Source organism: Seriola lalandi, unplaced genomic scaffold, assembly GCF_002814215.2.
Source record: "Seriola lalandi dorsalis isolate HSWRI2012SDOR001 ecotype SW California unplaced genomic scaffold, Sedor1 jcf7180002052129, whole genome shotgun sequence".
NCBI lineage: Eukaryota > Metazoa > Chordata > Actinopteri > Carangiformes > Carangidae > Seriola > Seriola lalandi.
Window position 1 is genome coordinate 1569613 of NW_019522682.1, and position 13527 is coordinate 1583139.

The 13527-nt window shown below is 41.4% G+C and overlaps 1 protein-coding gene across 1 annotated transcript; it reads left to right on the forward strand.

Annotated features, from left to right (window-relative positions):
* The first annotated feature begins 8733 nt into the window (after nt 1-8733).
* On the forward strand, nt 8734-12106 carry LOC111650120 (uncharacterized). Its single transcript, XM_023399926.2, has 4 exons — nt 8734-9273; nt 9590-9790; nt 10163-10273; nt 10714-12106. The coding sequence occupies exons 1-4, from the start codon at nt 8968-8970 to the stop codon at nt 10768-10770; spliced, it is 675 nt and encodes a 224-aa protein (XP_023255694.1). The 5' UTR covers nt 8734-8967; the 3' UTR covers nt 10771-12106.
* Nucleotides 12107-13527: the final 1421 nt, after the last annotated feature.

Here is a 13527-nt window from a genome sequence, read left to right on the forward strand (position 1 = left end):
CTGATTAAATAGGGCTGTGTCCTCACCCTTGAGCTATGGGCTTAACAAGCCTTACACTATACCCGACCAGACATGAAGCATTTTCCCAAAATACTGGACTGTTTGTACAAACATAATGACATATGACACTGAATTGAAGTGGCTGTTCAGCTACTGATAAACAGGACGAGGTGCATTTATCACAAATGATTCTGCTGCCACATACCAGCAATGATTGCAGAGTTTCATCATGGAGCCAAATCCATCTGTGCCTCCTCCTGCGTTCCCCGGTGAGAAGAGAGGCAGAGTGACGTGCCATCGTGTCCCTGGCTCCTATCACAAGCCTTTTATTGGTCCTGACAGGAGACTCACAGTCCAGAGGAGCTGTATCTACCCCACCCAATGAGAAATGCCTTTGTGGCAACACATGTCCCCGACAAGAGGTTACTCCAGACTGTACTCTGAGGGGGAGAGAAGAAGATGAGGAGGAAGAACCGTCAATAACTTTCCTACGGAGGCAATTCCATGGAAATCCAGGTCACACATTTGAAAGTCTGCGTGAAAGGAAATGGACTCAGCAGTCTGTATTTATAATTTGCCAAACAATTTGCCAAATTTCAGACTGTGCTTACTTGTGTCAGCCAGCTGTTAGCTATGGTGGCTGCTGCTGGCTGCTCAGTTCAGGTTTATATTTCCTCCTTGTTGCTTAAATTTGGATTTTCTGGCCACAGTGTACTTGCCAACATGGCAGAAATAAATACACAGGCCTAATCAAACTCATTAGTGTGAGGGAATAAGAAATGATTTAGCCTTAGCCTTAGTGTGTTAGCACTGCAGTTTTTACTTGTATTTCTTACTCTTATTGCACTCCAACCTTTCTTGAATTGCACATCATCCTGCTGTTTCTGATGTATTTATTGTCTGTGCTTTTCTTCAGTATCTGGCTCTGCATGTTTGCAGTTCTTGCAGTTAGGGTTTTGGTCTTTGGGATTGTTCCCCCCAGTGTGCCACTCCCCCACCCCACCCCACCCCTCCACGGGATCAATAAGGTCCATCCATCCATCCATGTAATTAGGTTTGAGCATAAAATGTCTTGCTCAGGGGTCGGGGAAGAATAATTTCATTAAAAGTCTGGAACCATCATGGTTGTGATTACAAGATCTATTGTTAGGAAATGGGTTAATTCATCTGTGTGAGATCCAACCTATTAAGTTTTGAAGTTCAAAAGATCAATGGCGCAACATAATCATTCATATGTGTGGCCATGTGTGTGTCCACAGCTCAACATTCACTCTTCCTTTAGCTCTGGGTTGGTGTCCATCAACTCCTGAGAGAGAGCACACAGTCAAAACTGCTGCTAGACGTTTGGTGTTGGATCCTGCACCGATGTGTCCTCATGTCAAGATATACAGCATGATGCAAATGCAGTACGGTGCCAGCAGGGAATACATTATCTGCTCAGCTAATCATTAATGATTTATGGTTAATGTCTGCACTCCACAGCTGCCTCTTAAACCTGTCACTCATCCCAGTTTGTCATGTACGATTTTCAGAAGAATATCTCAACTCCCTGCGAGGCATCATACGCTGAGTCTGAGCGTGTTCGAACTAAAAGTGAACACAACATGCTCAGGCTCGTGCTAAACTATAACACGATCCTGCTGTATGCTGAACGTGTAGCAGTGCGTGTGTGTGACCGCTGGAGCTGACTTAATGGGAATCACACTACAATAACACGCCTGATCCTGCTTGCTGGGGTTTCACTTTTTACATGTTTGATCCACAGAGGCATGACATACCAAGTATGATCTTGGCATGTGACCCCCCGCCAGCTGTTCAGCCACCCAACCTCTGACCTCCAAACCCCTGGGAGTCAAAGTCAAACCATGCTTGACTTGGTGGGGCCTTTATAAGAGGTGGAGGCGCGGTGACTGAAAGATTGTGTTATCAGATCATTAGAGCAACTTAGTGGAAGAAGAGGTTGAAATTCCTGAATTGACACAGCACATATACGTTTATGGTTAAAAGCTAATGTTACAATCAACAGTTATTTCTTCATTCATAGAGTGATGATATAAAAACATGACGCAGCATATAATCAGAAAAAATTATATCACATCCCCTGCCTTTTTCTGTCAATTTTTTCTTTACTATTGTTTTTACTCATTTACGTCAGAGCTGATTTTACTGTCCTGAGTTGCAGTAAATTCTGGTTCCTGAGTGTTATTGTTCAGTATGCTTTTAAAACGACTTAATGTTGACATTCAAAGTTCATTCTTGACCACGGACGCAGCAGTTGAGAAAACAAACATCCACGATTTGACTAAACAAACTCTCTATTCTGGTGATGATCATGTGATGTGATCGAAAGCTCCAGATCAGCTGTCAAGCACATTGTTGGGAAAGTGCTGTACAGTGGGGTCCAAAAGTCTGGCAATGTGGTCTCAGACTTTGGACTCCACTATATAAATAATATAATTTCTGTTGTATTATTTTATTTTTGTTGGATTTATTTATATATATATAAAAAACACAGAAACAGAAACCCCTGACCCTAACTTCCCGCCTGCAACTAGTCTTTGTGCTAAGCTACTCACCTTCTTGCTCTACACTCAGATATAACAGCTGTGTTGATCTTCTCATCCAACTTACAGCAAAAAAAGTTTCCTCAAATATTTTTCCTTTAGTGTCAAACAATCAGAAGAGGGTTGCTGCACTAAATTTAGCTGCTAGCCATCAGTAGTCCCTGACAGCAAAATGCACTGCATTCAAAATGTATCGTTTTTGTTTTTTGTTGAACCTTCATTTCAGGAGCGTCCTGTTCACACAATGAATCCCTTATCCATAATCTAATCACACGCCCAACCCATAGTGTCACGGTGACATCCATGAAATAACAATTTGCACACGCCCTTTTGTCGGCCTACCAGTCACTAATGTCTCTTGTCATTTCAGAATTTGCCATGACAAGTCACTGCAGGAAAATCACAGGGGTAAATAATTAAAAAATGAACATGGCTCTATTCTATTCAGGTGTTCTAGCACAGCAAAAATAGCATTCAGCCATGTTAATACGACAAAGTGCAGTAGTCCTCGCTGTGTTCTCCCCTTTTCATCTCCTAAACTCCACCCGTCTGCACACCTGCTCCTAATTTCCTCATCAGCTCCCAGAACTGCTCCTTAGCCATTGTTCCCTGGCAGCTGTCGTGCTCTCTTGTGCCTGCCTGCCTGCCTGCCCTGTTATGACCAGTTCCTGCCTTTCTGGATGTCTTACACTGCTTCTACTGACTGTTGCCAAACCCTATTTTCATCAGTGACACAGCACATTTTGTTTTTTCCTCACCTGCCTTGTTCGAGTCATGCATTTGAGTCAACAACCTGTTTTCTTGAGTCATTACACACTTGAACACACTTTTCCTACATGTTGCAGATTGTTGCAAGGAATGTGGAAGAAATGGAGTCAACACCACAGAGTTCTCTAAATAAATATTACGCTTTTTTTTTTTTTTTTTGATGACTGCACAGCATTTTGGATTTAAACACCCATGTCTGAACACACACACACTCCACATTTGCTCCTCATTCTCCACCAACAGTGAAGGCTCCACCCTGAGCAGGGGGCACTGCCCTGCGCCCGTCATCAGCCCCTGTGGGCACCATGAGATCGTGTGACAGCACTGTACGACCAGCGCATACATGCATGCGTGCCGGCCTCACTGCTCTGTGCTCCGTCTCACTCTGCCCACACAGCTGAAACACACACACACACACATACACACACTCAAACATATACACACACAAATGGATATATTCATCAGGATATACACATGTAAGCATGGCTTTATGCATGAACACACAGGATATTTATGTGCTGACGTTCTGGCCAAACTGCAGCAGCATTCATGCGTAAGTGTATATGCTTCTTCGAAAGAGTCACAAATTGAGCAACACTTCCTGTGTGGCCGACCCACTAATTTAATCCACTTCCTGTGCTCTAATCGTGTAATCATGGAATCAAGGGGTTAAAGTTCACATCCAGCGAGGGACGTCTGTAAACAGATCATCATCACTGCTGCATGTCAGCACCAGAGATTGTAAATAAAGATGGAAGACGCATCTCAACTTCCTCCCACTCTATAAAAATGAAGCCAAAATATCCCAGATATGAGAGCTGCCATCTTGGTGACGTCATTTGGAGCCAGAGTCTGTATTGCCGCAGTGTCGGGGGGGAGGGCAAGAGTATCGAGGTCCTTCCCACACACCCAACCAACTCAGTTGCAAGTCAGTCACAGATGTCAATAAATCTTATAGCATCAAATACCTAATTAAAGCCAAACTTATTCATGATTATTTAGTTTGGCTCATGTCTCTATCTAATGTCTCTAATATTGAGGGGGCGGGGTTTATTATCACGCAACCAGCCAAAAGGGGACAATCAAGATGTTTTGGCTTCACCTTTAGGGAGCTGTCATGTCGTCCATTTTCATATACAGTCATCAGTCAGCACCTGTGTCTTTTCTGCCATTGTTCCGGCTGCTCAAACCTACTAATGTGAAGCAGCATCACTTGACCAATATTAGGCTCAGTAGCTGCTAAATGCTCCACTTTCTTCACTAGATAGTTGCTAACTTTGCACGTTAGCTGTTTGGTGCTGGGCAGTAGTGTCAAGTTGGTTTATCAGTTTGCTTTCTAAAACAGCTGCCGGCTCCTGCTGACCATGAGGTTGATGAGAGCACTGAGACTGAAGCAAAAAATCAAAACTCTAAGCTACAACATACTAAAATGCTCCATAGGACTGCAGATTTGGTGATAACTCTCTGTGGATTCACAACTACAAGTGACACCTGTCACATCACACAGTCACTGCTAATGCCATCTCATGCGGTTGCCGCTTTTTTTTTCCAAGTTGTTTTGCTCGTGAGGATGGCCAGAATGACAGAAGTACTTCAGCAAACATGCAGGGACAAAGAAACAACAGCAACAACAAAAAACTGTCTTTGTTTCAAGTCATTTTCACTTGCTGCAGCACTTCAGTCACAGTCTCCAGATGTTGTCCTTCATACTCTACACTGCTCCTCCCTAATGACTCACCACTGACTCGGAGAGGCTAAAAAGCTATAGTTCAACACACACACACACACACACACACACACTTATTGTACACGGAAAGGCCATCTCAGGGTCATGTTTAACAACACATTTTGAAAGAGCATACATTTGTATAATGGCCTTGTTCATAGTAGACTAAAGACTTGCCATAGTAGGAGAAGCCCAAGTGTCACTGAATAAAATTATCAATGGCTCTGTTCTATTCAGCTGCCATGACAGTGTGACGCTGAGACGGCCTGCATGCAAGTGTGCAATGATCCTTTCTCTCCAGCTCCCTTTGGATCATTCTTCACACGCTTACATCACTTTTCATGTGTACAATGACCTGACACTCCACATGGATTGTTACACCGAGGAAAGGCGTAGGCACGTTCAAAAGAAAAATACTTGGCAGTTGATTGGATGAACCATCTGCGTATAATATGATGTAGTAGGAGAGCGCCGAATAGGAAACACAAAACAACAACAACCTAGTTAGCATGTCGTTAGACGAATCTTGCCATCTTTGCAAGGAAAGGTTGCGCATAAAAGATGAATACCAAAACAGTCACTTCTCCATAGCTGCCAGTAGTTCCTTTTTCAGCCACAAGTGAATACCTTGGAGCCTGGCTGGATGGATTCTCGCTCCAGCTGCCTCACAAGATTATGTGTACAACAGAGTGCCGTGTGCGTTATTACCCACATTTGTCCAACTGATCGTATCTCAATTCTCTTCTCACTTCTCACCCTGCATCTCACTATTATCGAAACATGTGTAGACACGTTTGCCTTTAGAGTCCGTTGGACAAGACGTTGTGTGAACTGGTTTGTTTGACACATACCAACAGTTTTTGCTGGGGGCGGGGCATAAACGTGATGATGTCAGCTGTAGTCCACCTGCCCACCTGAGAATCACTTCAACCAGACTGACATGAAATTTGCTGTAGATGTTGGTGGTCCGGTTTGGTTAACCTTACTCCGTCATCACTCCTCTAGTGCCAGTTTCAGATCAAAATATCGACTTTGTACTCAATACAAGTGAATTTGGTGAGAAGATGTGACTCGTATGTACAGAGCTGAAGTCGGGAGGAAATTAGCCATGCTTACATTTCTGTTTGTGTACGGAAACAGCACTTTTATACATGAGCTGTAGAGGTGATACAGAGAGGCACATGGTATCCCCTTTGACAGATCCAGACTATTTGTTTCCCACTGTTTCCAGTCTTTATGCTAAGCTAGGCTAATCACATCAAGTCCTCCAACCTGAACGACCATATAGGTTGTCAGCAGGAGCAGATATGCCACAGATTAGCTTCATATCTTTCATAGTTGAAAGATAAATAATCAGCCCTCCTTTGGTTTGGTTAAGTTTAGGCATAGAAACAACTTAGTTAGGTTTGGGGAAACATCATGGCTTGGCTTTAAACATTTTCTTTGTTAATGTAAGAGGACGTCCATCATCATGGTTGAAATAATAAACTCATGGTCAAGGTTATAGAACGATCGTGGTCGTGGTTAAAAGAGACAGAGATGACACTTGGTTGAAAACAGGAAATGAAAAACAGTCTCCGGTTCAATGTTTATGTCGACCCAACCATCCACCCGACCTCTTCTGCATGTGGACTTCATTGCTCTTTATACAACGTAGCCTGACTTTCTCCTTTGCAACCATCATAACTATTACAGCCACTAAAGGGTTTTGTCACTTAAATGTAAAACTGATGTTTTAGGGCGTCTGCAGAAAGACTGATGCTGTCTACTATGAATATAGATATTGCTTAGTGATAAAACATATATGAGTCATAATAAGCTGCTGACAAAAAGAACTTATCGGGTTATTTCTTGTTAGAGGACAGTCTCACTAATCACCTACCCCTGCATCAATTTTCTCATTGAACTCTAGAAAAGGAAGAAATAACTGCATTTCCCAAATTATTGAACCATTACTTTTAAATTAAGAAGTGATATTTTGTAAAAATGTACTGACGATTAGTGCATCTTAAGACTTACCACTTTCTGTGTTTCTGTTTTCTTATTTTTCATCAAGTGATCTTAGTTTTAGTCTTACATTTAAATTGAGTTAAAAGGTTAAAAAAATTGTAGTTGTAGGCATTCAAAAATTAAGTTTTTTAAAAGTCTATTTAAGTTTTTGAAAAGGTAATATTTTGGAGATACACTTAAGAACAATGACTTGATTATCTTTAAACAATTGTTATTAAACTCTCTTCCATGAATTGCTCTACTACTTTTAATCCTTATCAGAAACGATTCAAACATCTGTTAAAATGACAAAAACCTTGTTGACTTACTGTGTAACATGCTCCGTCCCCTGTCTCCTGCAGTGACCCAGTGACACTGCCTTCCTGCAGCTTTCTTGTGTATCTTGAATGCCAGGAGGAAGGAGTGGGCTGAGACTGACGCCTTTCTCTCCTTTATAAATCAGGCTTTATGAGTTCACATAGTGTCGCTTGTGCATTGGGCCGGCCCCAACTCCAAAACAATTCAAAGAACAGTTTGTTGGTCTGTCCCTCAATGGCACAAAGCCGCTCATTCAGCCTGAGTCTGAGTGTAGGAAGTCATTTACCCCAATTCTCTCAATTCATTTCGATTCAACAAAGCTTTATTGGCACAATATTCACAACAACAAAAATGTTTGGAAATAGAAAATAAATACAATGAATACATAAAAAGTAGGCTACAAAGACAAATAATTACTCTTAATGAATGTAGACAGGGTGCGAACAACCACTGATTCATAAAAATATAGATGAAAAATTCTGTGTATAATAGATTTTAACTAGACAAGGTCAAAACATGATATTTGGCTGGACCGTTTATGGCCAACGTGCAAAATAAGGACGTAGTTTAAAACTGTTGTGGAGCCGCTGTAAACAACTGACATCATTGTGTCATATTTGCATTCCGCCTAGTGTCAGCTGGTTTCAGCTCTTTATCTGTTTGCTTCTCTCCTCCCCTCTGTGCTCACATAAAAATTATTTCAATTGTGTATCAAATAATTGACATTGTGAGTGAAACGTGGCCCATTAAGTCTACATGTTAACACTTCCAAGCCATTTCCAAGCTGCTGCAAGCTGCTGGAAACTCTGGTCTGTTGTCAAGAAATGAAGTAGTACATCCAGCCATGAAACATGTAAACTATAGAGAAAAATAATAATAATAATAATAGGCTTGGCTTGGAAGGATGGCTGAATTTAAGAAATCTTTTACACCTTCAGAACAAGAAGGAAGCTTATTGCAGCTCCTCACACAGCCAGCAGATGTCCCTCTTGCTTCACTCTATTGTTCTATGTAACACATTTGCCTGAGGAGAAAGTGTCCAAGTGTTGACAGCAAAGTGTTGACTTCTGTAAATCTGCAGCTTTCACTTTAAATTATACAATTTATCAGAATTTTAGCAGCAGAGAATTTTATTGAACCGTTCTACAGTTAATCATTCAATAATGTTTTATGTGCACACAGTATGTGTGCAAGATTGTAGCCTATTAGTCTATTAATTAGATAAAAGCAATAAAATTGCAGTGTTTAATAGAATAGAATCACAATCCTGGTTTTGATTTTAACTTATATAGTCAGAGCTCTGGTTAACTTTTCCTTTTTTATAATTCATACGTCAGTCTGGGAACTCCCCCCTTGTCTCCGTTTGCCTCTCCTCTTTCTCCTCATCCCCCTTTCCTTCACCATTCTGAGCCCCAGACCTCAGGGAACATCTGAGCCACATCAGGACTCCAGAAGCCTGGCAGATGTGGATTCATCTCTACTTGACTCTTGAGCAATTAAGCAGCCACTGTCTGAAGAGACAGACCTGGTATGCGATCAGATCTGGTTCTTGGACTCTCAAAATTTAGGATCTAGATCTTTACACCCGAGAGTCTCTACCCGATGAAATCCTGGAGTATGAGGGTGAGCCCGGTGTTGCAGCTGTCTGTTTTGCTGATGGGATTCTGTCAGGCCCATCGTGCCCTGGCAACAGATGACGCCTCCACATCACAGGAGTCAGGTGAGGTTCCAGTGTCCCAGCTGAGGATGCTCTCACTGGGACTGGCTCACCTGCTGCAGGGGGTGGAGAAGAACACCGAGCAGCTGGAGCAGCAGGGAGAGCAGGTGGCGGCAGAGCTGGACGGGGCCACCAGGAGTCTGGAGAGCCTTCATAAGCAGAGTTTAAAGTCAGGACGGACTCGCAGGCAGGTGAGGAGGAATCGCATTTTCCAAAGGAAATACACTTTTCAGAGCCAGTCATGCAGATGAAATCTTTGCCCTGTTTTATGACTCACAGGCTCAAACGCTTTTGTTTTGAAATCAGACTGCTTTGTAGTTTGAAAGAGGGACATATATATTAAATTGTATATTAGGAATGAAAAGTGCAAGACTAATGTCAATGAGAGTCCTCTGAAGACCAAGTATACTATGAGTCAAGGTCTAAAAACCATTAAAAAAAAAGTCTAGAACCCACCAAGAGAATATTGGGTGTAATGCACATCTGTTATAATGTGTTGTCCTTCAGGTGAGGAGGGACCTGCAGATACTGAGTGCCCGGGGGGACAGGGTGTGGACGGCGGTCAAAGATCTGCAGAAGGGGCTGGAGGATCTGGAGACAGAGCAGAGAGCCATGCAGCACCGGATGAACCAGATCCTCCAAAGAGTGAAGAGCCTCACTCAGCCGAGGTCAGGAGGTCAGACTCAGCTCGGCGTTGGCTTCATGAGGGTGAGAAAAAAAAATGAAGAACTAATCCTGTAGACCACCAGGAAGTTGTTCTGGTGACACAGATACACGGGTATGGTCATATTAAAAGAGAAAAGATCCTTCCCCAAACGGTTACCACAAAGTTGGACGTAGACTGTTGAAAATGTTGCTGTCGTATTACTTCCCTTCACTGGAAATAGATCCAGGCCTGAGTTAGACAGGGCTCCACATACTTTCTGCCATTCAGTGGACTTGCTTTTTGCTCAGTTTTGTTTTTTAGTAAATAACACAATCAAACATAAAATACCAGTGAATTCTTCTGTCTATTATAACAGACAATTGTCAGTGTCAGAAATAACAGATTTGACCTTTGATTTCTTTGTTGTGTTGTAGGTTATCATGGATAAACAGGCCCAACAGCTTGCCAGTCTGAGCTCAGTGGTTTCAGCCCAGGACAGGCTGATCGACAGACGCCTGCAGCGCATTCAACATCTGGAGAAACAGGTACGTAACCCTGGGGTTGAAAACTTGTATCTTATTCTTATTAAAGTGCATAATCTATAAGGGAAACAAGGTCAAGGAAAAGAGGAAAGTCTTGCAAAGTCCCATTTTTATTACTGCTGCTATTATAAGACATTTGGATGTATTTTAGTCCTAAGTATCTTTACAGTCCATTTTAAAAACTTGTTCAAAATTACTAATAGTTGCATTTGTCATTTGAGAAATTAGAGGACCTAACTAAATTGTTAGTAATCATTTTAGTAATAGTTATGTGATAACAATATATATATAATATTATATCTATGTTATATTATTATGTTTATATAGCAAATTTCACCTGAAACAACAACGTGCGTTATGTAAAAAACATGCAAATGTGTGTGTGTGTGTGTGTGTGTGTGTGTGTGTGTGTGTGTGTGTGTGTGTGTGTGTGTGTGTTTTAGGTGTCTGACAGCGCCCCAGCAGCACTGAGGGCAGATTCTGACTCCAACTGTGTCTGATGAGGACAGCTGCATCAACACACACACACTTGAAACAAATTCCCTCACAAGCAGCAGTGAAAATGAGTTTGTAAAGAATGAACTGTACTACAGTGCAGGTGGAGATGAAAACTATTGGGACTACAATCAGCCTGTCCTCAACCAGATACAGCTCTGTTCACAAAGGGTTCAGAAATAAAACGCTCCTGTACTTGAGTCATCATGTTGTGCCTCTGACTTCCACAATACTGTGGTTGACGACGGTGTTGAAATGTCGTGTGAAGAGAGTTTGCTCATACACACCCGAATAAACAGACGCACACTAGAGGCAGAGAAACCTTCAAACTACAACACACAGTTTTTGTAACAATAAAAAAAAAAAGTTAGAAGTCAGAATTTACAACCAACACATTTCCGGCTTTATATAAAATCTAATTGCGTTCAGAACCAAAACTGTAATTGAAGTTCTCTGCAGGATTATTAAGTATAAAAATGTAACGAAAAGCTAAATTTATGATTTAATGTGTAATGAATTCACACACAGGCCTTTAGGTTCAGTCAGCAGCGGTGCAGAATGTAAGGTTTTTAGCCAAGCGTGGCTCAGTGTATGCTAATGCTGAGACTGCCCTCCTTTCATACAGCGCCAAGTCAATTAAGTCAAAATTTTATTTTGTCCAATACTTTTTGGTTATTGAGCAAAAACTAGGCTAATGAAATCCCCATCAGCTTAATCTACTTTGTGTTTAGTTAGGCAGTTAATTAGCAATATTAGCACGCTAATATGGGTCGTCACGCTAACATGTGAAACTTGGTGAACCTGATAAATATTATACCTGCTTAGCATCAGTATGTTAGCATTGTTGTTGTATTGACATTAACAACAGAGTAATGTTGTGCATCACTGAGCTTCTTGTCTGTAGAGCCTGTAGCCTGAATTTAAAGGGACAAGTCAACTCTTAAACCGTCTGGAAGTTTGTTCCACCTCTGGTGCATAAATGCTGCTTTTCCATGTTGAGCTTGGACTCTGAGAACAGTTTGCAGGCCGCTACCAGAAGACCTCAGAGGGTACATATGGTAAAAGACAGTCAGAGGTGTTTTCTGGTCCTAAAGCAGACTTACAGGCCAGCAGCAGTCATTTAAACTCTGGAAACCAGCACATCAGACCTGAGGACTGATGTAATGTGTTCAGTTTCTTTTGTCTTTGTTAGGAGTTACCAGAGGGTGTACACAATTCATTACTGGTTTTTGGCTGCAGATGTATGTTTACTATCTGCTCAGTGCACAGTCCACCAGTAACACATACTGAAAAATTAAAAAAAATATTGCATGCTCATTATTAAATGAAATGGATTGAAAATTGTTTCTGGGTGAACTTGTTTACCACTGTGTGCCTATATGTATTATGTATTTATCCTACCTTTAGAGGTAAAGGCTTCAAGATCCAGAGCCGTGGCCTTACATAAAGAGAAATGCTTACATTCCTTGATCTCTAGGGGATCTTCAGTAAGTACTTAACCTCAAACAGTCTTGGTGCCATTTTGTCACAAGAGAGAAACTGAGGTGGGGGGGGGGGCAAACAGGAAATCTTATAGTATGAAATCCAAACCACCAGCTCTGCACCATCATAAGCCGTCTCACAGCCAAATGTGACAAAGGTTGTGTGCTGAATCTTGGAGGACTAAGCTGATATCTGATGGCCTCAAGTCACTGTCTTGACATTCGACTTGCAGGCAGTCTGTCCCCACTGGTGTTCCCAAACAAACCTCCAACAAGTTGAACTCTGGCCCACTTAGAGGACAAAAGAGCAAGAGCTGGGCAGAAAAAAAAGAGGAAGAAAGGTAGTGAGAGAGGGGGAGAAATAGAGAAATGTTCTCAAGAGTAAATAGTAATGATACAATAGCGGCTGCAAAAAAGAAAGAAAGGATCTAAAAGATCAAAGGGAGGGAAGAAAGACAAAAAATATATAAAATGTGACCATACAGAAAGGTGACAGGAACATGGTACAGGTCATTAACATACAGCAGTGTTACTGCATATGGGGGGATACAATGATCCAGTAGGAATTCGAAGCTTTAGCAGGTGTGTCAGAGCTGCAACAGCACCCCCTAGAGGTCACACTGAAACACTGACATTTTCATCCTTAAATTCAATCTAATTTTTTATTTTATTTTATCACTATTAATTTCATTCTTTCTATATTTTTGCTTGTTTTGAATCTAATAAGACAAGACTAATATGGGCCTGTTTTTGAAAATGTACCTCAGTTTTTTCCTCTGACATCTGCTGATTTAAACTCATTATAGTAACAGAGATTATTTTATCTATTTAGCTTTTTGCATTTGAAAAATAGTCATTGTGATTATTAGGCCAAAAATGATTCAAATAAATCTCTGCTGCCACTGTTTTGGAAGAGAACAAGGGAGTTAATAAGTTGATACCTAAGATAATATATGTTTGTTGATTTGATTGTCGTGTATCTACCACCACTTTTCACAGACATGTGGCTGGAGCTGACAGTCACACTGATAGTCACATCATATTAACAGTTGTCTTATTGTAACCATGTTGTGGTTTGAGAACTACAGACTGTGGCTTTCTCAGTGTGGCTGTAGGCTGTGAAGAACCAGTAGAGATGCAACATCTCTGCACTTCAGCCGTTTTGTTTTTATGTCACACCTTTATTTTTGCTTTCACAATACATCCTGAACATTGGTGCAGCGGCCATTAACACTTGAGTCTGACACGTTTATGGAATTGACCGATTATAGCAAAAGGTCA

Bases quoted from the DNA above. Each gene is read 5' to 3' on its own strand.
- LOC111650120 (XM_023399926.2), top strand. From the start codon at position 8,968: ATGAAATCCTGGAGTATGAGGGTGAGCCCGGTGTTGCAGCTGTCTGTT. The intron at 9,274-9,589 runs GTGAGGAGGAAT...GTTGTCCTTCAG, and splicing joins CAGGACGGACTCGCAGGCAG to GTGAGGAGGGACCTGCAGAT. The intron at 9,791-10,162 runs GTGAGAAAAAAA...GTTGTGTTGTAG, and splicing joins TCGGCGTTGGCTTCATGAGG to GTTATCATGGATAAACAGGC.